We start from the raw sequence: 26,863 nt of genomic DNA, 5'->3' as shown, positions 1-26,863 counted from the left end.
AGACCATACGGGACTAGCATGCTAATGTGACTTTTTTTTTTGTTAACGTTTTCTGAAAGTTTAAGGACTAAAAAGCTCATCATGGAGGAGTAAATTAATCACTCCAATGAAAGAAATCAGACTAAGAAGACAAAAAAAACAAAAAAACAAAACCTGAAAGCTAACTGGCTAAAGCAACCTCAGTTCGGCTCCCTCTTCTGGCCTACAGCGTAATATTAATATTAAAAAATCTAACGGACTAATAATACTTTTTATAACTTTATAAAAGTTTAAAGAGTAAAACCTCTTGGCTTGTCAGATTAAAGGTGCGGTAATGAAGAGGCGAGCACAGAAATGCCAGCAAAATCAAATATAATTTATTCAAGTCTTGATATTCTTGACATACGACGAAGACAATTCAAACATGTTAGTGGTGTCGGACTGAAGCCGCGGACGCTGTCGGATTCGGTCTGATTGCTGCGATTGCTACAGGAACCCAAAACCAGTATGAGACAGTCAGGACAATCATGATCTCGCATCTGCAAAGGAGCCTCTCGGCCGTGGATTCCTGGGGGCCAGCTCAAGCTGATCGGACTCACCGGTCCCCCTCACGTCTGATCAGGGGGTACGCAGTGGAACGCACTAGGCTTCCGAGCAGTTCGGCAGACGCTCTGAACTGGAAGATGGCGGTGCTGCGGTGCTGCTGGGATTACGGAAAAGGAGTGAATCTGATACGGAAAGAACAACTGAGGAAGAAGAGAAGGAGCGGTCAGGACGTCTGATCACACTGAATACTGAAACGCAATCCGAGCACAGCTGGATTCCCTCCCCGCTGCTTTAGACGTCTTTAAAGAACAGCTGCATGCTAACGATAAAGGGACGCGAGAAGTCACCAGTTATCATGGCTGTATTTGCATAACGGGCAAATTGGGTGCTACTGACCTCCATTCCTTGTTAGCAACATTAGCATTTTCCATCAAGGTCTTTTTTTAATAGAAACAGCTTGACCAAACAAGCTAACATGGCGACAAGCTAACAGCAAAGAGATGCGAGTAGTCACCGGTTAGCATGACTGCATTTCCATTAATGGGCTAACTGGTTGCTGCTTCTATTCGTTGTTAGCGACATTAGCATTTGGCATGGACTAGCTTGCTAAACAATGTAGTATAGATTCAAATATGATCTGATAAAATTTTTAAGTAATGTTCTCCAGCCAAATAAACACTATATGGACAAAAGTATTGGGACACCTCTTAAAGAAAGCACAGAATTGAGGAGAATAAAATCAAGCCCCTAGCCCTGCAGTCTGCCTTTCCCGACATTAGTGAAAGAATGGGTGGTTCTGAAGAGCTCACTGAACTCGCGTGGTTCTGTAAGTCTGATGGACCAGTGAATGCCACCAGAACAATACCTGCCTGCCTGCCTGCACTGCACCAACTGTAACATTTGGTGGAGGAGGGATAATGCTGTGGGGCTGTTTTTCAGGGGTTGGCCTACAGGCTGCTTTCCGGCTCCAGAGTGACCGACTGCTCCTCAGAGCTCAAAGCAAGGCATGCTTGGGTGCTGAGTTTGGTGTAGAAGAGCCTGACGGGCCTGCACAGAGCCCTGAACCTCAACCCCATCCAAAATTTTTGAGATGAACTAGTCACAAAAGCGTCTGTAGGCGTCCCAATACTTTAGTCAATAAATTGTATTTAGGTTTTCCCATAATAAAATGTTGTAAGATTAATATCCATAATCGATATATTAGCGTACACCTCACGTTAAAGTTTAAAACGAGCCCAAACGACCCCCAAATTGGAACTGCAGTCCTTCATTTCAATAATACGACTGAAGGGTTTAGTGTAAGGCATACATGCATGCTTTCTTCTAATGCGCAAGTTCTCCAATACTGTGGCTTCCAAACTCATTCCATCGTTCGGACACAGAGCTAGTCCCATATATGATGCAGAATCGAATAATAATAATAATAATTTTTAAAAATGATCTAAATACAGCTGTGAGGGGGAGGAAATTATACAGCGGGTGATTTTTTAGAAACCTTTCATTCGCTCTGTACAGGTCTGTATATAAATAGACGTATGGAATGTACGTAATTGTAATTTACACATACACAAGGCAGGTAAAGGTAAGATGCATCGTTAAAATGGGAGTCTATAGCAATGATATTTCACTGAAACAACTTCACCGTTGATGTTCCAGCACGAAAAACCATCAGGTGTGCTCATGCACCCAGGTACAATAGCATGTACACACGGCTGCTGGCTGACTGACCACTCCTTCGAGCTCGGCTTGTTTACGAGGAAACAGCGAAGAAAAGCTCGGTTCTCGTTATAAAAGGAATCTCTTTAACAGGACTGATGATTTCTGTGGTGCTAGTCAGCAGGATCTCTCTCCTTCACACACACACACACACACACACACACACAGTTTTTAACCGAATGCTGCCTTGTTATCTTGTTATTCCGAGAAACCCTGAGAGGAAGAATCCCAGGGGCTGGAGAGTGGAGGCTTAAATCAAGGCAGCTCATCTGATCTTCCACTACTCTTCCAAACGTTACATGAAGCTGGTCCTTGGTGAAGACTAACCCATCCGCCGAGACAAAACCCACGAACCCAGAATAGCAGATAGAAGCTGTTCTCCAGTTCTCAGTGGAGACAGATCAGCTTTGGAGGAACCGGCAGAGCCCAGCACCTGCAAGAACATCGCCTTCTCCCAAGAATTATTTTTCCTTTACTCCATAAAGGCTGCTTTCCTCCAGGCCTTCCTCCCAGCCTACGGCGAAACGTCACACTCTCTCCGTCTCAGCTCCAACTGCTGGGGTTTCCTGAGATGGACGGCCGGATGATGCCTTTGGGGGAGGGCTTGGAGCCGAACCACGACATCTGCAAAATACAAAAGCCACATTTGAATCCTCCTCGTGTCTCCAGCGGCCTCCATGCCTTGAAACGACTCTCCCAGAAAATTTTTTATACGCTATATGTCCAAATGTTTGTGGACACCCCTTCTAATGACTGCATTTAGCTGCTTAAGTTGCACCAATTGCTGACATGGATGTACACGAGTGCAAATGAGAGAGGAGTTGGGGATGATCTTCATGAGGTGGGGTGGTGATCAACAAACATCTTGACCTCACTAACACTCTTGTGGCTGAATGCAATCAAATCCTCACAGCAGTGTTTCTCTAAAATCTAGCAAAAAGCCTTCTTCCCTGGATAGTAGAGACAGTTACTCCAACAAAAGCAGGATCCGCTTATTTTAATACCCTTGATTTCAGAAGAAACAATGAATAAGCAGGTGTCCCAATACTTCTGTCCATGTAGAGCATCTTAAAAACGGGTGCTTTTTATGTGCTACGTGCTTTGAACCAGCGACCTTCCTGGTCTGAGCCTGCTTCTTTAACCATTAGGCTACGGCTGAGAGCCTGAGAGTGAGCGAGCAAGTGAGTGAGAGTGAGGGCGCGAGAGCACAGAAGAAGCAGTGGATGCTCCTGCTCTCTAGGACGCCACCTCTGCTGCTGCTGCTGCTGCTGCTGCTGGGAGCTATAAATACCGGTGTGCTGCTATTCCTGAGCGCTACGCTAACGGTTAGCGCTTTGATCCAGGCCAGTCAGCCTCATCTCCTGACCCACATAGTGGAGAGAGGCCTAGTTAGAGTGCTGCAGGGTGCCACACTTACACGTGGGGAAGTGTGTGTAATGGGGGAGTGGACTTGAAAGGCTGCATGTGTGTGTGTGTGTGTGTGTGTGTGTGTGTGTGTGTGTGTTTATATATATATGTATATCTTACTGTTTTTCACTTTCTGGACCTGAATTCTCCACCACTGTATATCACACACACACACACACACACACACACACACACACATGCAAATGCGCACACACACCTTGTATTCCAGCGTCTGCTTCAGCATGTCTTCTTCTTCTCTTGTGAAATGCAGAAGAACAGATACAGCTCTGATCAGCTGGTACGCCTGGGAGGGGACGAGCGAGATTGAGAGCAAGCAAAAAAACATGGAGAGAGCGAGCGAGAGAGCATTACATAGAGAAGAAAATTGGAAATGCAGCTTTCTGTGAGCTGCTGTGTTTCTATCATTGTATTGAAGGAGCTGAAATCATTATAATCAATAATAATCAAAACATTATTATTATTATTATTATTATTGTTATTATTTTAATTATGTTTATTTGAAAGACAATAACTTGGACAAAATTAAGTAATAAATGACATGGTGTCCAGTGTATTTCAATAATGTAACAAATTACAGTAGAACTAATATAAACTACTAATCCATAACTAATAAAGTCAAATAAGAAACAAAAAATGAAAAAAAAAAAAAAAACCTTCAAATAAAATTAAAAACAAGAAGAAAAAAAACCTGATGATTTAATTGAGTGATTTAATGATTTAATTTAGGATATATCATTTTAGATTTGTTTAATAATACAAATTCTTATACATATATTATATATTACTATATCTTCCTTTGCTTCGTTACAACCCACCAGAACAAGCGGACTGCCTTCTTCCCGCCTCCCCAGAAATAGCCCGCTTCCCCCCCCCCAACACTCTGGGTTTTAGGTGCTGGAAAAACCTGCTGCGGGCTTTAAAGCAGCAATATGAAGCATTCAGCATTTTTACTTTAAAATAACAGCTTCAAAATCATGTTGCTAACTCGCATAACTCGCTTCTATCATGCAGGTACAGTTCTGTATCTCTCAGCTGGTAAAATGTGTTTCCTTTGTAAAATGCGTTTCCTTTAGTGGCGGCACAAGGGGTCACTTCCTGACTGTAGGGGGAGCCAATTACTCGCATAGTGTTGCTTTAAGAAGCACTTCATAATAAATAACGAATAGGTCCATTTTGTTGTTAATTTGCGAGCGTGTTTACGCAGCACTTAAGTTGAGGAAGACTTTGGAAAATACTTACTAAATTAGTTAATAAAATAATTGTATTTACCTTGTTTTTAGTTTGTGAAATTTAATAACTCTTTAAATTGTGGTGCGGTTCGATCACATTCTTTACATGTCAAAGGCAGCACTGAGATATGATGCTATTAACAAGAGCTTCAGCAGAAACAGTGGGTGCAGCACCTGCCTGAAGGGGTTAATAATAATGCCAGCTCTTATTGGTGATACAGGTTCGACAGGCAGGACTAGAGTTAATGGGCTCGTGTAATCTGGGACATTTCTATTGTTCACAGAAAAAAGAACAATGCACAATGCAGGACAGCTGGTGTTTTCAAATGGTGTAATAAAAACCCTGCACCCCCCCTGCGGCCTATAAACACACACACACACACACACACACACACACACACACACACACACACACACACACACACACACACACACACACACACACACACACAGAAAGCTGACAAAGACATTCTGCTGCCAAGACTGATTAAGCTCTCCTCATCTGGGTTAAATGTAAACGTCAGGCAGGGCAGGAAGCTGGATACGGTGTGGTCAGGGTCTCTCACCTCAGCCTCTCTGGAGGACATGAACTTCAGCACCACGTGTTTGAGGTACTCAAAGTTGATCTCCCGAGTGTCCATCAGGTCTGAGCTGTTGGTGACCGTGGTGTGTGGTGTAATAGCTGCAGGGCCTGTGGTGTAAGTGGAGGCGGGGGCTGGACTGGGTGCGGCTGCCGGGGCCGGGGTCTCTGTGCCGAGCTTTTCGGCTGGACGCTCTTGCCGACCCTCCGGAAGCTTCTCTTTACTGTCCGAGTCGGTGTCCGGCTTTAGCTTCTGTTGTGCAAACAAACAAACGACCAGGATTTAACGACAATGTGAGGAATTCCAGTGTTTTGGATAAACACACACATGCACACACACATGCACACACATATGCACACACACATGCACACACCAGCTCTTTCTGCAAGGTCCTCTTCAGTTCCGCCAGTCTCTGCTGCAGCTGTTTTATCGTCTATAAGAAACATTCACAAACAGAATTCATTTATTATTTATTTATTTACATCACGTAAAATAAGAAAAATCAAGCTGGACTATGTGGACAAAAGTATTGGGACACCTGCTCATTTATTGTTTCTTCTGAAATCAAGGGTATTAAAGAGAGAACTGTCTCTACTGTCCATGTAAGGAGCCGATTACATTCAGCATCAAGAATGTTAGTGAGTCAAGATACTGGATGATCACCACCCCACCTCATCATCCCCAACTCATCCCAAAAGTACTGGACGGAGCTTTAACCATCATTCCAGAGAACACAGTTCTTCCACTGCTCCACAGCTCAATGCTGGGGGGCTTTATACCCCTCTAGCCCAAGCCAGCCTTACTGAAATCGATTCTAAGAGGATATGAAGGCAAATGATGCTCCACCAAGTACTAAGTTTGCAGCTTTAGCAGTGCGGACTATTCCTTACTGTTCCAACCCCAAAGAGAGGGCCAGCTCCATATTAAGGCTTAGGGGTGTCCCAATACTTTTGCCTATAGAGAGTCTAGATCCACGAGTATTCTTTCGTAATAGGGGACTGAAAATAGAAATATGGAGAAGGGGGACTCTTAACTTTTAATGGCAGTCAATGTAAAAATGTGTGTGTGTGTGTGTGTGTGTTACCTTGTTCTTCTCACTCAGTTGCTGCTCTAACTCTTTGTTAGCCTTCTGCAGCTGGTCCAAGTCGCCTACGGCAACGACCCCATTCTGCTCGCTCACACACACCTCAGCATCCTGCAGCTGTGCTGTTAGACTCTCCACCTCACTCTGCAAATCAAACACCTAACACACACACACACACACAAATAAAGTGAACACATGCTCTCACTCTCTCTCATTCTCACACACACACTCACACACTCACACACTCTCTCTGACCTTTGACTGGTAGGAGTCCTGTTGCTGGGTGTGTGTGAGGAGCTCCTGGCGCATTGATTCAATCTGGGAGGTTCTCTCCTGCTCCTTTTGCTCCGCCTCCAGACGCAGACCCTCATACTCAGCCTTTAGTGAGGAGAGATCGGAGCGGGCCGTCTGCAAGTCTAACACACACACACACACGTATCCACATGACTCCAAAACCTGCCCACACTTTATCCCATATGATTAAATGAGCTGTGCTTTGAAATCTTACCTTCTCTTAGACTGTTAAGCTCCGCCTCTTTCACGCCCACCTGCTCCGTGAGCCGACGCACCTCCTGTTCTGCCCTCTGCAGAGACTCTGACATCTCAGCGACCTATCAGAGAGGACCAACACACTGAGTTTTAACTTTGACTGACAACACACGGTCCAGCAGGGACTCGAATTATGAATCAATGAATCAAATCACAACACAACACACACACAGTTCGTGACTCTTCTTAAAGAACTGTAACAGTGTGACCTGCTGTACCTGCTGTTGGAGCTCCTCTCTCTGCTTTCTAGTTTCTTCCAAAGCTTTGGCAATCTCCACGCTCACGGTCTGCCTGCTACTCAGCTCCGCCTGACACACACACACACACACACACACACACACATATATATATTAAAATACACTGTTTTCCACCTAAAGAGGTCACAGTCCAGATATTTGCCCCCTGGATGCAGAGCTGCAGTGGAAACACTGTCACATAACCGAAGCGTGTGGAGAAAACCAGTATGATCTGTAAACACTCAAAGATCCATAAGGCAGCACATTTCGAGCACGGCCACACATCTGCAGCTCCATCACACACCATGGTGGGTGAGTGGTGGGCAGAGTTCTATTAGTGTGAGGTGTGGGAGTCTCATAACTCGGCTGAGTGTAAACAGCCTTCTGAGAATTCAGAATCTGGTAATGGCGCCTTGAGAAAGCCAGAGGGCGCTGTGAACACAGCGGTTAAATAAAAGGACAGGTACTGGATCAGGATCATCCGTCCAGCCTTCCATCCATTCATTCATCTTCTTATCCGCTTCTTCTTGGTCAGGGTCGTGGTGGGTCCGGAGCCTTCCCAGAATCATTGGACAGGACCTCTTGACTGGGCCCCTAGACAGGACGACTTAGAGGCAATTTAGCACGGTCAATTCACCTACCATGTGTATTTTTAGGATGCGGGGCAGTACCTGTCAGAGCGGAAATTGAACACATAACACACGCACCACCTCCAGCACCACCCTTGGCCAATACCCAATCCACTGAAGTATGCTTGCATCACCCCTGATCCTCCTCAGGACTCTCTACACAATACAGGAGGATGCAGAGCTGCAGGACTATTTCTGTGAGGCTCTGCTGGAGGACATGAAACTCACTCTGGACTGCTGGAGTTCTGCTTTCAGCTCCTCCACTGTACTCTCAGTCTCAGCTTTACTCTTCAGCAGGGAATCCTTCTCCTGCTCCAGCAAGCGCTGTGCGCACACACACACACACACACACACACGAGAGAAAAATTCAGCATTTAGATAAATATTTAATTACTTTTCCTCTGTGAGTCTGACAGAGAGAAAGAGAGGTTCATACACATCACCTATATACACTAAATGTACAAATGTTTGTGGACACCCCTTCTAATGGTGCATTCATCTACTCCCAGTCTGACAGCAATGCTTCCCCAAAATCTAGTAGAAAGTCTTCTTCCCTGAACATTAGAAACAGGATCAACTCTTTAAATACCCTTAATTTCAGAAGAAACAATAAATGAGCAGGTGTCCCAAAACTTTTGTCCAAATAATAAATGCTAAATATATGCAGCACTACTACTACTACTACTACTAATAATAATAATAATAATAATAATAAGGTTCTAAATGTGTTATGCAAATGTTTGGGCATCCTAAACCTCAATTACAAGGATGCACAGCATCACTGACGCAAAGACCTATTTGAGTGCTAATAGTGCCCCCTTGTGGAGAATCCAAACCTGCTATGTGTTAGTGACTGAGATAGCTACAAAGCACTTAGCACGATCAGGTTTCTGTGGTATTAGTACAAAGTCTGAACAAACACAAACACACACAAACACACACCATGCTGTCCCGGTGAGCGCTGCTCTCTGCCTCTCTCTCCCGCTGCAGTGCAAGTATCTCCTCCTCCAGTTTAGCAGTTTTCTCCAGGCCTCTCTGTCTCTGAGTGCTGACCTGCTGCTGTAACCTCTCTCTCTCCTCCAACCACTCGGCCTGCTGAGGGGCAGAGGTCAGCATGTGGGTCAAAAACTAGCACAACAAACTCACACATCAATCAATCTACAATCAGCAGGTTCTTCAGGTAAGACTGGGCCAGAGGAGTGACCGCTGAGATAAGGCTATAGCAGCAGACCTTACAGCACAGAGTTGGAGTTTACTGATCACCTGCACTGATTATTAACTATTATAGATTATTACTATTTATTAAACAATTAACCACAACATTGGGTCCTCTGTAGTTCCTCTCTCTCTTTGCAACTGCCATCAATGTTCTTTCAGTGAAATTCTTTTTTTGTGACTCAATAAAACATAAATATAAAATAAAATATAGTCATCAAAAAAATGATAATAAATGTTTGTTTTATTTTTATCAAAAAATCAAAAAGTATATTTTGGTGAATTTAATGTAGCACCCCACATTTCTCCATAATAAAAGAAATACAAAAATACAAAAATAATATAATACATAAAAAATATTAATAACATTAATTATGATATTACTTATAAATATTTTTACAATTTTAATTCCATGTTAAAAATGTATTTTTTTTTTATATTTTATATATACAAAAGAATGTTGTTTCTTTAGACTTTCTTTTCTTCCAAACAATCCCATACAATTTCTTAAGACTACAGAAAAAAAGCCCAGTCAATCGAGCCCAGTAAACTCCACCTTCTATACATTTCACATGCTTAGTTCTGATCACTCGCTGTCAATTAAACCATAGGGTATGAAATAATTCCACAGAAAATAAAGTTAAATTTAGATACTATATTAAAATGATCATGGTTATGTTGTTTGTTACCAGTTTCTCTTTATGCGCTTCGCCCTCAGCCAGCTGCTGCTGCAAAGCCTTCAGCCTCTCGCTGGAGTCCGCCAGTCTCTGCTCCAGATCAGCTATCTGAGCCGGAACACACACAGCAGGGTCAGAACACACACCGGGCTCAGAACACAGCGCTCTTCGAGGCTGGAGTGGAGCGGAGTAGGAAGCTTGTTTAAGGACGGATTCAGTAGAGATCCTGTGTGAACGCTCACCTGCGAGTCGGTTCTCTCTCTATAGGATCTGGACGAGTCGTCTTTGTGTCTCAGCAGCGTCTGGAGCTCCGACACGTTAGTGTTCAGCCTGGAAATCTGCAGGATACACACACACACACACACACACACACACACACACACACACACACACACACACACACAGGTGATGTTGCTATATAGAACCATTTAAAGGCTCTCATATACTACAAGAAAATTGTTCTATAGAGCTGTATTCCTCAATCCTGGCCCTTGAGGGCCACTGTCCTGCAGACTGCTCCCAACACACCTGATCCAACTACTCTGCTGATTAACAGCCCATGTGTGAGTTAAAGTGGGTGTGTTCGAGGGGGAAAAGCACTGAAACGTGCAGGTCAGTGGGCTTTCAGGACCAGGGTTGAGGCAATACACGGTTCACTCCAATAAAACCTAGCGTACCTGTGCCTCCAGAGAGGTCACTGCTGTAGTGTGCTTTGTTCGCTCCCCTAGTAGCTCACCCCTCGTCTCCTCTAACCTCTGCTCCAACGAGAATTTCTACAAACGCAGAGGTTGTGTAAGGACAAGCAATGAACAAGCTGCAGACATGCGGACAGGGGAGGGGGACTGGAAGGTCGATGGTTTCATCCCCAGGACTGGCATGCACAGCTAAGGTGCCCTTGAGCAAGGCAGCAAATCCCTAATTGCTTCCTGGACACTGAGGTGGCTGCCCACAGCTCTGGGTGTGTGTGTTCTCATAGGAGTCAAGCATTATTCCTATTGTTTTTGTGTTGACACTGCCCTGATCACTAGTGTGAGTGTGTATGTGTGTGTATGTGTCCACAAACTTCCTTTACTTTCAGTAATGGTTCTTGATCTCTACTCCCTGACCATAGGGGGAGCCCAAGAACAAGAAATGCCAATTCTTGCATAAATCTGCTTTAATGCTCAAGATAAAACCGCACCTGACGTTCAGAACATGCACACCATCACCAGTAGGAGTGTCTGTGTGTTGCCTGCTCTCCACACCTCTTTCAGCAGCTCCTGCAGATGTTCATCCTGAGAGAAGTTGGCCTCCAGCCTCCGCTCCAGAGAGAGGGCTTTCTCCTGCAGATCAGCCAACAGCCGCTCTCGCTCCTCCTCAGTCACGGCGGCCTGACAAATCACACGACTCCATCAGCCCATCATACTGAAGAGGAGCTCATTTAACTTTCTTCCAAAATCAAGGATATTTTTAAATAAATCATTTGTTGGAGTAACTGTCTCTACTGTCCAGGGAAGAAGACTTTCTAGATTTTGGAGGAGGAGCATTGCTGTGAGGATTTGATTGCATTCAGCCACAAGAGCGTTAGTGTGGTCAGGATGTTTGTTAAACACCACTCTAACTCATCCCCAACTCCCCAGCTCTTCCCAACAGTTTTGGATGGAGCACCACCATCCATCATTCCAGAGAACATGGTTAGTTCCACTGCTCCACAGCTCAATGCTGGGGGGCTTTATAACCCTCTAGCCCACGCCTGGCATTAGGCAGCATGGTGCAAATATGTACATGTTTACTATCTGCACCAGAGGGTCCTAGTCTATTGGCATGGGCTTCCCTAAGGGGACTAGACAAGCTGTGAGTGTGCATTTGTGTCAGCAACAGGTGCAGATTGAAGTAGTTGAATCCATTCATTAGAAAGGGCGTCCACAAACATTTAGGGTACATTCAGGGTATTTAGAGGCAGTGTAACTCTGAGAGAGGCAGTGTGAAGATCCCAGACCTTGCTCTTGTGCTGCTCATGCTGGAGTTTCAGTTCACTGTGTTCAGCCTGCAGAGTCTCCATGGACTGTTGTAAGGATCTTGCGTTACTCTGAGCCTGAAACATAAATAAATAGTATTTATATACAGTACTGTGCAGAATGTTTAGGGCCAACGTGAACCTGCTGATCTGAGCAGTAAGAGTTCATCTGCTCAGTAAATCTCTGATATCTGAATAAACACTAATAATAACACTCCTACAGAAAGTGGTGGAGGTTCTCCATCACTGTGTTCATCATTAGAACATCTCCAAAGTTCTCCTCATGGAGTCTAGTATTACTTAAAGTTCTCCTCAGATCAACACCTGGTTTGGTGGTAAATCAGGGCTTAATGATGGTAAATCAGGTGAGCTGCTGCTGCTGCTGATGGAGTTGAACACATCCTCCACGCTGTGCTGGCTGGACTGGGGGGTGTTCAGGAGTCATAAAATACCAAATCTGAACTGAAGTAAGCGATTTAACTGTACTATGGAACATTAAGTATCACAGTGCACCATGTTGTTAAGCCTCTTGTGGTGTTCTGTGAGTGAAAGTTAGTGTTTACCTTCTGAAAGTCCTCAGAAACTTGCTGGATGAGCTGCTGGAGCTCCTGTTCTCTGGTTTCCATGTCAGACGTCTTCCTCTCCAGCTCCTCCTTCTCCCTCAGCAACTCGTCTCTGAGTGTGAGAGAGAGATGTCAGGCCTGAGCTCCCTGGCTAACAGTCTCATATCTGGACCACATTATGCATGTTATGCTAAAATCTCAAAAATGGCAACCCCAAGTAATTTTGGAGCATTTCTATTGGTTCATTTATCATGACATTCAATGTAAACAACACTGACTGACTTGGCCAAAAATGATTATTCCACTATATATATATATATATATATATATATATATATGGTGCCAATAGGTAATAGGTTCATGTTTATCTGCTCCAGAGAGTCCTATTCTATAGGCATGGGCTTCTCTAAGGGGACTAGACAAGCTGTGAGTGTGCATGTGTGTCAGCAACATGAGCAGACTGAAGCAGCTGAATCTATTCATTATAAAGGGCGTCCACAAACATTAGAAGATTTAGGGTATTTAGAGGCAGTGTAACTCTGAGATTGGGTAAATGAATCAAGGTGAGATTTGTAGTTTTAATCCACTATGAATTTGCAGCATGTGCAGTTTGCATAGTGTGGGCTAAGTGAGGCATGAGAGTGGTCTTCTAGTCCTGTTCCCAACCCTCTCACTCTAATACAATAACAAGACCTGATAACAGAGTCATGTGGTGTGGTGTTACTGCCATTTTTCGACAACAACTGCCAGACTGACATGGTAAAAATATGGTTATTCCACTAATATGTATATTGTATTGTTTATATTTGGACTGATCCACAATTTAAACATACGTATATGGTACATAACATTGCTGTCAGACAAAAATCTTGTATCTGCATTTTTAGCTGTTTTTGACTTTTCTCACAGAATTATATAAGAATTTCATGATGAATGGACCAATAGAATAAACATTTTTGTTCATATTAGCATTTGTGTGATCAATCTGTAAAGAATCTCACATACCGCCCCTATCATTACTATAATTTAGGGGTGTAACAACACTAAAGTCCCCGGTTCCACAGTGGCACATTTTCCCCACAGTGTCTGCATTAACATCTGATGTTTAAATAGAGAATGGTACAGAGAGAGTAACTGCCAGGGGGAGCACTTGTGAGATTACCATATTTACACTAACAGCATGTACTGTGTATCCCCCATGTGACTACCTGCACCAAACCGTTACCATGGCCAAAAATACCGCTCTGGGTGTGTGTGCACTCACTGCTTCTAACACGTGTGTGTGTGTGTGTGTTCACTACCAGATGGGTTAAATGCGGAGGACACATTTCGCTGTACAGTGTACACTGTACAGTGACAAATACGTGCACCTTTACCTTTTTTACCTTTTTACACGAACCGTTACGGCTTCATATATACATACGCAACAGCAGATCTTTGTAAGATATTATTAATAGAAAACTGGAGCACTAGTACTTATACATAATAATATTGTGAAACCTCTGAGAGCGTAGTTGAGCGTTGACCCTGCACAGCTCTTCATGCTCCTCTCCCAGCTCATACAGCTTGTCCTGGGTTTGAGTGAGTGCGACCCGTGTTGTGTTCAGCTCTTCGCCTCTCTGCTTCAGCTCACGCTCACGCAGACTCAACTGCTCCTCCTTCCGCAGGAGCTGAGTTCAACACAAAGCACACAGCACAACCAGACACAAGGTCATTATCAGCAGTCCATCATCAAAACACTGACCATGAGGTCAGGATGTTGGATGATCACAAAGCCAGGGAGGGGACTTTGTACCCCTCTAGCCCACGCCTGGAATTAGGCAGCATGGTACTCATAGGCCCATGTGTATCTGCTCCAGACAGGCCTATTCTATTGGCAGTATTTATCTAGGGGGAATAGGACTAGCTGAATGCATTCATTAGAAGGGGTGTCCACAAACATTTGGACACACAGGATATATACGTTAACAGAGCATCCAGCTCACCATGTGTTTGACTTTGGCCAGTTCTTGCATCTGGAAACCTTCAAGCTCATCCTGCTCATCCCTCTTCTGGAACAGACTCAAGCTCTGCTCCAGACGAGCTTCTAACGAGGCTTTCTCCTAAATGAGAGAGAGAGAGATAGAGAAAGTCAGCTGGTGAAATCTCCTCCCTCCTAGATCTTCCTCCATCAGCTGTGAGTGGTGTTATTATTGAACAGTGGAAGAGTTTAGGAGGAACAGCTCACAGAGAGCAGCTCAGACACCGAGTGTCTGTCAGACCACGTAAAGTTACAGAGCGGGGTCAGGGCCGAGTGCTGAGCTCAGAGCAGAGTGCAGAAAAACCTCCAACTGATTCAGTAACTGCAGCAGAGCTCCAGACCTGCTGCTGCTGCTGGTAGAGCTTAGAGCAAAGGGGGACCAGCTCCATATTAATACAGCCTATGGGGTTAGAATGGGATGGCAGAAAAGCTCCTGTAAGCTTAATAAGTAGGTGTCCCAATAGTTTTGTCCATATAGTGCAGAACTAAAGAAGCACCAAATACATACAAGTCTGATTTCTCCTTTGATGACTGGTGTGCAGGGGTTTAGTTATTCTTTTATTATTTATATAATTATTATTTAGAAATGTAGCTTTTTGTTTTGTATTTTGCAATGCAGTTACTGCATTTAATTTTACTTGTTTTTGACTGTTTTTGTACATAGAGGAAAAATAGAAACATGAAAACAGACATAATAAACTACATTAAGGCTATTGTTCAGTACCTGTTCCAAAACTGCCATCTTCTCCATCCATTCCTACAATCCAAACCAAAAAAACAAGAGAAGATGATTACTGAAGATCATGCAGAAGCACAAAACCACAAGGCCAAAGCCTTGTTATGGGACCTGGGGAATGCCGGTCATTCTGTACCTGATCTTTCTTGTCCAGCGCCAACGCCATGCCTTCTGCCATCTTGGCTCTGTTGGCCTGGAAGCTTTCGTTCTGCTCCTGCATTTTCCGCAAAGAGGCTGGAAGCAGACAGAACAAGAGACAGGAGAACAAAAAGGGTCTCAAATCACAGCTCTGAAGCTTTGGAGTATTTCTGAGAGCGAGGAAACACTAAGATTATTAATAAAGCAACATTAGCATAGAGGTTAGATGCGGCCCCAGAGCGAGAGCGCAGTTCTACAGGACACCAGGTTCATTAGATCCACTGGCGGGGACTTCCGATGGCAATGGTTAGTTCCAGCTAATATTTGCTTGCTGATTTGCCGTTACTGGAGTAAAACTGAGCATTGAGCGAGTTTGCATAATCTGAGGGCAGGACTGTTCAGTAGGACTGTTTCAAAATGCCTCCAAAAAAAAGAGAGAGCGTGGAAGCAAGAAGCCTCAGGCTTGCCGGAGAGCGATGGTGCTGGAGAAACTGTGCAGCACCAGGCTAATGAACCAGTCCTCCAAGCCATCCAACACCAACGTTCTAACCTGAATAAAATGAAGTGAGTTGCTCGACAACTGATGATAAACCTGGAGAGGTTACTGACTCTACTGGCTTTAGGAGGAGAGATCATGATTTTGGAAACGGCTGTAAATGTGAGAACTGACGTGCTGACGACTGACGGCCACCATGTAGCTTTAGAACACAATTCTGACGCTAGTCCTACTCTTCAAGCTCAAGTTCAGACTGCCACTTTCGGCTGCATTAGATCCTCTGGGAAACGGCCATTAACCCTCTGTAGCTACGAGCATCGAAGTTGATGTTTTTAGATGTTCAGACATTTCCCCAATCTGTAAAGCCCGCCTCTCACTGCCAGACTGCACGTGACTCCCACCCGGAGTTATGAGGTTATGAAGACAGGTCGAGATACTCGCCTCTGCCTCTCGCCGTGTCTAACTGCTGGATTTGTGTGACCGTTCTGCATGTCCTGGTATGACAACTGACTAATGGACAATCAGAAACTAGTCTCTCGCTGTTAAAGACAGCTGTAATCAGACTCTCCACTGCTTTAGTGAAGCAAAGACTCTGGTAAACCAAAAAATATAGATAAATATATAATATAAATAAAGATATATAAATAAACACGTGTTTTTACAAGAAAATATGAAGAATTTCTAAACTCTGAATAAATTTTTCAGGTTTGGGTTCAACCGATTTCTTCACACAGTGCTCTAGGTCACATGGGGTCTCATTACGAAGAGAGCCGAGACTGAACAGAGACTGAGTTCTATTATACAGGCTTATACACTTTAACCAACTTCAAATTCAAGGACTTTCCAAGTACCAAAAAACTGAAATCCAGAACCAAAAGATTTCCCATAATTTGTTTTATGGCAATCTTTAGTCCACACTAGCAGCTGAAGGACGGCCCAGGCTAGCTAGTTAACAATATAATGCATGTTCATGATATCACAGATCCTAAAGCTGTGCATGGTCATATGAAATACGGGCAGCGACTGGTCATGTGAAAAATTATACAACTATAAATATTTTTTAATTTTTAATTTTTATATAATATTATATAAAATGAAGACAGGAGCTCATTACAAAATTTCCTATGACTTTTAGGTACTTTTAAATTTTTTTGTTAATTTTCGAACATTTTCCAGGACTTTCCAGGTTGTCTAGGCCCCGTATGAACCCTGCATATAAGACATGTGGGTATTATACATTTACATTTAAGGCGTTTAGCAGACGCTCTTCTCCAGAGCGATTTACAAAAGTGCTTTGCTCTTTACCCAAGAAAAACCTCAGCTAGTTATAATGGAGGCATTATATTTGAACAGACTAATAGTTCAAAGATCCTCTAATCTTAGACTCTAAGGGGACTAAGTCAGTAAGGAGACCACTCTACTATTCACCCAAGAACTCTCAGAAGAGGAGGGTCTTCAGTCTGGGTTTGAGGACAGTGAGCGTTGGACTCTGCTGTTCAGACACCCAGGGGAAGCTCGTTCCACCACTTCGGTGCAGAACAGAAAAAAGTCTGGACGCTCGTCTTCCGTGGATCTTAAAGGATGGCGGGTCGAGCTGAGCCGTACTTGAAGCTGGAAGGGTTCCTGGTGCAGATTGGCTTTTGACCATCGCCATCAAGTACGGCTAGCTAATATGCAAATGCATTTAAAGGCAAATTTAGGGAGGAAGATGTGTGGAAGGGATATGCGGAAATTGAGAAAATGCCTTTATAGACTCCAGATGTTGTTAAACCAATTTAATTAAATAAACATTAGACTGGAAAAAACTGCCTTGGATGGGGTAAGTTTTGAAAAATTAAGGATTTAAGGGTTTTCTTGTGAAAAAAAAACTAAAGTATTAAGCATGATATCGTAAGTATCATGAGTGCAACACTGGATATAATGAACATGCTGCTGAAAAAAGGATATAGACACATGTATGTTGGCAAAATCCTACAGGTGTTAATCTGTTAGTACTGAGACACACGCACACATATATACACAGATATTTATGATTATTTAAAAGAAAAAAACACACATCCCTGATAACCGTTAAACAGAAACTACATCTGCAGCATTATGGGAAAGAAAGCGCTGATTAATCCTGGCTCTACGGCGTCCGTGGCAGAGCTGCAGGTCGAGCGTTAATCAAGGCACTTGTCTCCAGTGTCTGTCTCCACCTGACCGCGAATGTTAGTGAAGTCAGGATGTTGGATGATTACCACCCACATCATCCCCAACTCCCCAAGCCATCCTTAAAAAAAAAATGTATTGGATGGAGCACCACCATCAATGCTGGGGGTCTTTACACCCCTCTAGCCCACGCCTGGCTTTAGGCAGCATGGTACCAATAGGTTAATCTGGTTTAAAGAGTCCTATTCTATTGGCAGTACTTCTCCACAGGGACTAGACCAGCTGCATTAGCAATGGGTGCAACTTAAAGTAGCAGCTGAATGCATTCATTAGAAGGGGCGTCTGCATACATTTGGACATATAGCGTGTGGGCTCATTAAATTAGCTGAAGGAACATTAGTCGAGTCTCGGCTGCTTGTTACCTACTTTAATCTCAAGGTCAGCCAACATTACTGGACCGCCCATGTGTCGGCTGGACCCTACATACGCTACCATTCAGAAATCTGGAATTGCCTGCCCACAGAGTTATTTTATGGACGGTGAACACTATGTGGACAGCTGTGGCTTAGAGGGTAGAAAAGTCAGCTTAGGACCAGAAGGCTGTCAGTTTGAGGCCCTTGACTGGCCCTTAATTAAGGAACAGTGCATTTTCCTTCCTCCCTTAAATGTGGAAGCTGCAACCTGTAGTAGTGCTGCTGTGGCATGGCTGTAACCCCACTCACAGACCTTCTGCAATGCTCCCTCTTATAGGTTAACAACAACACAAGCATCAGCTTATGGAGAGGGAGCGGAGTGGGGTGGAGTGGAGTGGGGTAGGGTGGAGTGGAGTGGGGTGGGGTAGCACAGGGCGTAAACAGAACCAGCGGACAAACAAATGCAAAGAGGAGAGGAGGAGGAGGAGAGGGGAGGAAGAGAGAGGTACGTACAATCCTGATGCTTCTCTAATGCAATCTCAAGCTTCTCCTTGGTCTTCTGCATTAGCCGAAGCTGTTCAGCGTAGTCTAGTGGTGGGGTATGGGCGCGCACACACACACACACACACACACACCACAAACACACACACACACACAGAGGTAGAAGAGGGTGAGGGTCCACAGGTGGAAGGGGAAGAGGGGAGGACAAAAACAGGGAGAAAACAAAGGGATAAAATGGTTGAGAAGGCAAGTAAATGGAGCGATGCACCGATCTGACACACTGAACACACTCTCAGGAATGAAGGTTCTAGAAAGGGTTCTCTGAGCGATGCAACACAAAAACCACCTTTGACTTCATAAAGAACCATAGTTTATAATAGAGGCGTGTGTGTGAGAGAGTGCAGGACAGTTAAAAAAAAAAAAAAGGCTAAAGAAGGCGAAGTAAAGGTTCTTTACGCTTCCTTATGGAACCACAAGTGGTTCTTCTACAGCATCCCTGAAAGAACCCTTTGTGGCAACTTTATATTTAATATCTGTGTTTCTATACAATAAGGTTCCTAAGACCTTTAAAAGGTTCTTTACGCTCACATCTCTTTAACAAACATGGTTCTTTATAGAACCAAAAGTGGTTCCTCTAAAGCATCAATCAAAGAACCATCTGTAGCCAGTTTAGATTTATTTTATAGGTTTATAAACCTTGATGTAAAGGTTCTTACGACCTTGAAAAGGTTCTTTACGCTCACATCTCAACTACAAACATCGTGGTTCTGTATGGAACCAAAAATGGTTCTTCCATGACCTCACTTAAAGAACCACCTGTAGCCACTTAATGGTTCTTAATTAATAGGTTTATATACCTTGATGTAAAGGTTCTTAAGACCATTAAAAGGTTGTCTACACTCACATCTCTTTAACATGGTTCTCCATGGAACCAAAAGTGCTTCTTCTACGGCATCCCTGAAAGAACCCTTAGTAGCAACTTTGTATTTAATTAATATGTTTATAAACCTTGATATAAATGCTCTTTAAAGATCTTTAGATTTTATAGGTTTATGTACTCTGATGTAAGGGTTCTTAAGATCTTTAAAAGGTTTAAACGCTCACATCTCTACTACAAACATTGTGGTTCTCTATGGAACCAAAATTGGTTCTTCTACAGCATCAATATAAATCATTCGTAGCATGTTTATATTTAATGCATATGTTTATATCGCTTAATTAAAGGCTGATATGAAGGTTCTTTAGACCTCTCAATTGTTCTTTACTTGGTGGTTCTTTATGGAACCAAAAAGTGGTTCTTCTGTGGCATGGTTCAAAGAACCTTTTGACTTTTCACTTTTATATCTAAGAGCGTTGGTTTATTAAACTGACAAAATATGACCCACATACACCCCTCATATCGGTTCTCATGGTCATAGCGGTTCTAATACTGTAATATCGCACAACTATCATCATCATCATCATCATCATCAATATGAAAAAACACATTCGAATTGATCGAAATATGCAAATAATATTCAAATAAAACATGAAAAACATGAAAAACATCTCATAGCTCCACTTTCACAGAGCGCTGGTATCGGATCGGGCTCTGTGTCGGACTCGATACCCTGAGATCAGATTTCGCAGTCTGGAGAGATGATGCTGAATCAGTTCCTAAAACAAAGGGAGAATCAGAGCGATCTTCTGAGATGAGAAACCCCTTCAGCTCAGCCACTGTAGCCCCCGTTCACCTAACCTACAGCACCGCAGCATCAGGACCGGAATCCAACTCAGGTTTCCCCTTACAGCTCCTGCTGGACCGCTCCAGGCCTGGACAGGGCAGTCACATGACCGACCTCCTCGCTTTCTCTTCTATTAGTTATCAGCAAAAGGAAAACTGACACAGACACGGGCAAAGCAACCGGTCACCGTCCAGAGAGAGAACCTCTCTGAAAGAGGAGGTTCAGCAATTTCACTTTTAAAATCCCGACTCTGTATGAAGCTGCTAAACTGCAGCGTCTGGCTTTTAAACAAGCTGCTGAAACTCAACTTCTGGTTTCAGAACCAAACAAACACCACATGGAAACAGGAAGTGCTGCACTGTAGAAATCCCATTAAATAAATAAATAATATATTATTTCATAATAATAAAAAAACTATAATAAGTAGTTAAAATTGCTTTTATAAATAAAATATGCAAACAAAAATGTTCTATGTAAAAAAAAAAATAATAATAATAATTTGGGGGTCAGGAAGCTTCAAGGTATCGATGTACCGTATCGGTGCAACACCGATGAAATTCAGAATGGAAGACGATCATTACATCGTTATAACAGCACAGAAGAGGAACAGCGACAGTGACAAGTCTAGACCTCTAAGGGTTAATACTGAGCTCGGCTGGTGTGAATGACGTCTGATGCGAGTCTGCATGAGTGAGACACCTGAGAGTTTGGCCTCCAGCTTTCGGATCTGGTCATTCCTGCGCAGAATCTGAGAGGAGAGGTCGTCTCTGGAGCTGCTGCCGTCCGACGCCTGGACACACACACACAGACACACACGTAAAGCAGACTTCAGGACTGACAGAGCTGCTTTTAGCTAGTGTACATACACTATAAGGACAAAGGTATTGGGACACCTCATCGCTTCTTCTGAAATCAATTGAACGTATAAAAAAAATAATAAAATAAATTGGTTCTGATTTTGTTGGAGTAACTGTCTCCAGGAAAGAAGACTTCCAAAGCATTGCTTTGAGGATTTGATTGTATTCAGCATTCACAGCAATAATTAGATCAGAACGAGGTCAAGATCGTTCGAGAGCTACGAGAATTCAGCCACAGCCAGGCTTCGGTTCAGGCCTGCTACTGATACACCTGTGTTTTCCGTCCAGCTTTAATTATTCAGTGCTAATGCAGTTCTTAGACGTGTGTGTGTTTGTGTGTGCTGTCTAATCTAGACGAGGAGCATCAGGTTGCACAGGTTTGTTCATAAAATAGAAAATGCCCTTCTAGAGGCTCATTCTTCCAGCAGGGTGAAGCTCTTAGTGAAGGCGTGTTGGGCAAACATGATGATGCAGTTAGTCGACTTTCTCCTGCAGGTCAGAAGCTACTGGGTCAGCACTACAGATCTCCACAGATCAGTAATGAACACACTTGCCCAATCAAATCTGACAGTATTATGGGTTCACAGATTTATCAGAGGCACGGCAAGACCCACTGTGATACCTGCCCTATTCACACGTGGGCTCACTCGGACATGAGCCGGACTTTGTACCAGGGGGGTCACTCAAACAGCTCCTCCGAATAACGACCAGAAAATGCCTGGGTCACACCGGGCCCTGTGTGAAAGAGGCTTATACAGCATTTCCCCCTTAAAATATCTTAAACCGCTTCGCTGGCTGAGACAGGGGGAGAACTCTGAGTCTCCGTCATTCCCACTCCGGGCCGGAACGCCGCACTATGGAGCTTTGGTGGTGGAGCTGCAGGAGGAGAACCTCCTCTACGATAACTGTGTGTGTGTGTGTGTGTGTGTGTGTGTGTGTGTGTGTGCTTGTGATAGAGTAAGACCAATATGAGAGAGGAGCTTTACTCACGAAGTCGTCCCCAGAGTCCGCTCCCACTGACGTGATGGACTCTTTGCTCATGGACCGCGGCATGCGTCCGGTGCGAGGGCCGGTGGCCGCTTCCTCCGCTATCTTCTTCTTTAGCTTGGCAAACATCCCTGCTGTGTGCAAGTCCCAAAAAACAAAAAAAAAAAGGTCCCTTCGGGCGTCTCCCGCGGCTCGACGTGCTTTAAGATGCCTCACGTGCCGGACGCAGCTGTTTCATCGCCGTCTGTCTGCAGGCAGATTTGCCTCCTCTGTAAGACATTCCACATATAAACAACAGCATCAGTATTAATAAATAACATAAACAACAATAACAGAACACGAGCATCTACGCTTCAAACGTACGACAGTAATCCCACATCACTGATCACATTGATATGGATGTTAAAACTGAACTGAAAGAAAAAAATGCGCTGATGTCTTTTATTGTTTCATGTGTGAATTAATATTGGGGTGGGAATTTTGAGGTACCATTTAATTTGATTTGATTTTGATTAGGGTTACAAGTTTGATACAAAGTTATAACTAATAAACTTAAAAACATAAAATAGAGAAAACTTTGAATTGTGGAGAATTTGACTTGAGAGTTATGAAACCATGAAGGTATTAAAGTAGAAAAATAATAAGAGACTTAAAAGTTCCCTCGATTTAATAAAACTGTTTCCTCGATATAAGAAAAACGTTCCCTCGAATTTAATGAACTGTTCCCTCGATATAAGAAAAACCGCTCCCTTGATTTAATTAACTGTTCCCTCGATTTAATAAAACTGTTCCCTCGATATAAGAAAAACCGCTCCCTTGATTTAATTAACTGTTCCCTCGATTTAATAAAACTGTTCCCTCGATATAAGAAAAACGTTCCCTCGAATTTAATGAACTGTTCCCTCGATATAAGAAAAACCGCTCCCTTGATTTAATTAACTGTTCCCTCGATTTAATAAAACTGTTCCCTCGATATAAGAAAAACCGCTCCCTTGATTTAATTAACTGTTCCCTCGATTTAATAAAACTGTTCCCTCGATATAAGAAAAACCGCTCCCTTGATTTAATGAACTGTTCCCTCGATTTATTAAAACTGTTTCCTCGATATAAGAAAAACGTTCCCTCGAATTTAATGAACTGTTCCCTCGATTTAATAAAACTGTTCCCTCGATATAAGAAAAAACGTTCCCTCGATATAAGAAAAACGTTCCCTCGATTTAATGAACTGTTCCCTCGATATAAGAAAATCGTTCCCTCGATATAAGATAACATTCTCTCTTTTAAATAAATCATTACACCAATTTAATAAAATGTTTATTAATATTGACAATTAATCCCTTGACTTAATAAATAATCATTTTAATAGATTCAATTTGTCACCTGTATTGAACCAGATGTTCTTATAGTCTGATTTGAGCACTGAGAGAAAGTACACTACATCAGGGGAAGGTTTCCATCTATAATTATTAGTTTTGACACTTTAGGGACCGATCTTACTGATCTTACCAAATCTTACTGAAGCAGTAAGTCACATTTCTAACAGGTAGAGAAGTGATTACTCCTGCTGAAGAGCCACCTTTCACACGTGACATTAGACAGACCAGCTCAAATCTGACCAAACTGCCTGATGAGGGAGGCAGACTGGAGGAGGCAGACCGAAAGGGGCAGACCGGAGGAGGCAGACCGGAGGAGGCAGACTGAAAGGGGCAGACCGAAAGGGGCAGACCGGAGGAGGCAGACAGAAAGGGGCAGACCGAAAGGGGCAGACCGGAGGAGGCAGACCGAAAGGGGCAGACCGGAGGAGGCAGACCGAAAGGGGCAGACCGGAGGAGGCAGACCGAAAGGGGCAGACCGAAAGGGGCAGACCGGAGGAGGCGGACTGAAAGGGGCAGACCGGAGGAGGCAGACCGGAGGAGGCAGACTGAAAGGGGCAGACCGAAAGGGGCAGACCGGAGGAGGCAGACCGAAAGGGGCAGACCGGAGGAGGCAGACCGAAAGGGGCAGACCGAAAGGGGCAGACCGGAGGAGGCAGACTGAAAGGGGCAGACCGAAAGGGGCAGACCGGAGGAGGCAGACCGGAGGAGGCAGACTGAAAGGGGCAGACCGAAAGGGGCAGACCGGAGGAGGCAGACCGAAAGGGGCAGACCGGAGGAGGCAGACCGAAAGGGGCAGACCGGAGGAGGCAGACTGAAAGGGGCAGACCGGAGGAGGCAGACCGAAAGGGGCAGACCAACACAAGCCGGACTGGGTCTGCCTGAGCTGAACCTGCTCACAGTGCTAGCCGCGGTCACTGCTCCACCTGCAGCCCGGTCACCAGCCACAGCCTAATTCCTGTCCTGCCGGACCCAGAACACTTGAATAACTTTAGGGGACAGAAAATAAGAGGCTGTCAGAGTCAGTGGACGGATTATAAAGGTCGTCAGGCCATCAGCTGGTCAGCTAAGCTAACGCTAACGAGCTAAAGCTAACGCTAGCGCCCTTACAGCCTTACTGGCTTTAGCCAGCCTCTCCGGATCTCCCGCACAGCGACAGAACCCCGTTACCTTCAGCTCCAACCAACAGAAACACTCCTAACATCCATCTTCCGTCAATTAGGGCTGATTTCTGTCGTTCGGGGCGGAAAAGCTGCTCGTATTTTCGTCGCTGGCTCGGCTGTATTTGCTAACCAATTCACCACGTCACCACTTTCGGCGTGACGTGTCCACAGCCGAGGTCTACGCTGATTGGTCGATATCAGAAAGAGGCGTGGCAACCGAGTCGCCTTATTGCGTGCCGGTCACAGGACGCGCTCCAATTAAACACTACCTAGTGCGCACTATCAAGTATGAATCTACTAGTTTGTAAGTACACCAAGTGACCAAAAGTATACAGACACCCCTTCTAATTAGTATTGACTATAGAATGAGACAGTCTGTAACAAAGGCACACATGACCCTAAGGTCACCGTGTCCAGGCCTGCCTAGGTTCCCTCGATTTAAGAAAACGTTCCCTTGATTTAATAAATTGTTCCCTTGACTTAAGAGACGTCCCCTCGATTTAAGAAAATGTTCCTGCAATTTAGGAGATGTTCCCTCAATTAAAAAAATGTTTCCTCTATTTAATAAATTGTTCCCTCGATTTAATAAGCTGTTCATTTGATTTAATAAATTGTTCCCTCGATTTAATAAGCTGTTCATTTGATTTAATAAATTGTTCCCTCAATCTAAGAGATGTTCCCTAGATTTAATAAATTGTTCCCTAGATTTAATAAATTGTTCCCTCAATTTAAGAGATGTTCCCTTGATTTAATAAATTGTTCCTTCAATTTAAGAGATGTTCCCTAGATTTAATAAATTGTTCCCTTGATTTATTAAATTGTTCCCTCAATTTAAGAGATGTTCCCTAGATTTAATAAATTGTTCCCTTGATTTAATAAATTGTTCCCTTGATTTATTAAATTGTTCCCTCAATTTAAGAGATGTTCCCTAGATTTAATAAATTGTTCCCTTGATTTAATAAATTGTTCCCTCGATTTAATAAGCTGTTCATTTGATTTAATAAATTGTTCCCTCAATCTAAGAGATGTTCCCTAGATTTAATAAATTGTTCCCTAGATTTAATAAATTGTTCCCTTGATTTAATAAATTGTTCCCTTGATTTAACAAATCATTACATCAATTTAATAAAACGTTTATTCAAATTGTTTGCCGGTCACCGTGTCCAGACCTGCCTTAGGCCGACAATAGACCTCCATGCACACACTTGTGAGCACACATGACCAGAGCGGTGGGCAGCCCTAGCTCATTCACCAACACACCTAAAAGCAGACATATTTTCAGCAGTTCTTCGTCCTCGGGTCGGTTTGAGGAGGTCAGTCTCAGTCTCAGCTCGTGCTCTTGCTTGTCAGTCCTGTGCACCTGTTGACTCAGTGCAGCTGCTGGACACTGGTCATGTTACAGTTCTCACTCTGCATAATTCATCAGACGCTGCACACGTATTCAACTGGTGGTCAAGTGGTATGAGACAGTTGACCAGCCTCACACTGAGCGTGGCCTACTTAGAAAACTCCATGAGGAATAAGAATGGTCTTGATATAGATTTTGAATGAATGACACATATTAGAATAAATAAAACTGCTTTATATACAACAAATATTTGTGACATGAATGACAGCTCACTTGACATGGACATTTAACAAATATAATATAGACATATTTTAGCTATATATCAGCATATGCACACATATATGATTATATATGTAATATATATATATGAGATACAAGATATTTTACATATGTACTGTAATTGATATTTACCTACATGTTTACCCCATGTATGTACACATGTATTCACCTATCAATCAAAAATATGTGTCTGTTTCGTATACCACATATCTATGTCCAGTCCAGTCAGTGAGCATGGTCCCAGAGCAG

The 26,863-nt window shown here is 43.5% G+C and overlaps 1 protein-coding gene across 3 annotated transcripts; it reads right to left on the bottom strand.

Moving 5' to 3' along the window:
- Positions 1 to 334: 334 nt before the first annotated feature.
- On the bottom strand, positions 335 to 25,121 carry golga1 (golgin A1). Of its 3 annotated transcripts, none has more exons than XM_072682534.1 (24): positions 24,995 to 25,121; positions 22,455 to 22,720; positions 21,307 to 21,397; positions 18,896 to 18,970; positions 15,321 to 15,418; positions 15,173 to 15,205; positions 14,414 to 14,530; positions 13,929 to 14,098; positions 12,429 to 12,540; positions 11,848 to 11,943; positions 11,114 to 11,239; positions 10,547 to 10,642; positions 10,112 to 10,207; positions 9,882 to 9,977; positions 8,920 to 9,072; positions 8,206 to 8,301; positions 7,331 to 7,420; positions 7,072 to 7,174; positions 6,819 to 6,979; positions 6,564 to 6,722; positions 5,853 to 5,912; positions 5,465 to 5,731; positions 3,866 to 3,952; positions 335 to 2,865 (listed from the first exon to the last, which is right to left on the bottom strand). In XM_072682534.1, the coding sequence occupies exons 2-24, from the start codon at positions 22,578 to 22,580 to the stop codon at positions 2,785 to 2,787; spliced, it is 2,589 nt and encodes an 862-aa protein (XP_072538635.1). In that variant the 5' UTR covers positions 22,581 to 22,720; positions 24,995 to 25,121; the 3' UTR covers positions 335 to 2,784. The 3 variants fall into 3 exon arrangements, with proteins under 3 accessions (XP_072538635.1, XP_072538636.1, XP_072538638.1); XM_072682535.1 differs by having other exon boundaries at positions 8,920 to 9,069; XM_072682537.1 differs by lacking the exon at positions 18,896 to 18,970.
- Positions 25,122 to 26,863: the final 1,742 nt, after the last annotated feature.

Source organism: Salminus brasiliensis, chromosome 6, assembly GCF_030463535.1.
Source record: "Salminus brasiliensis chromosome 6, fSalBra1.hap2, whole genome shotgun sequence".
NCBI lineage: Eukaryota > Metazoa > Chordata > Actinopteri > Characiformes > Bryconidae > Salminus > Salminus brasiliensis.
The sequence above is the reverse complement of the archived record's forward strand: the minus strand, read 5'-3'. Positions and strand labels throughout refer to the sequence as shown.

Bases quoted from the DNA above. Each gene is read 5' to 3' on its own strand.
- golga1 (XM_072682534.1), bottom strand. From the start codon at position 22,580: ATGTTTGCCAAGCTAAAGAAGAAGATAGCGGAGGAAGCGGCCACCGGC. The intron at 15,206-15,320 runs GTACAGAATGAC...TTTGGATTGTAG, and splicing joins CGCTGGACAAGAAAGATCAG to GAATGGATGGAGAAGATGGC. The intron at 9,978-10,111 runs GTGAGCGTTCAC...GTTCCGGCTCAG, and splicing joins GAGAGAGAACCGACTCGCAG to ATAGCTGATCTGGAGCAGAG.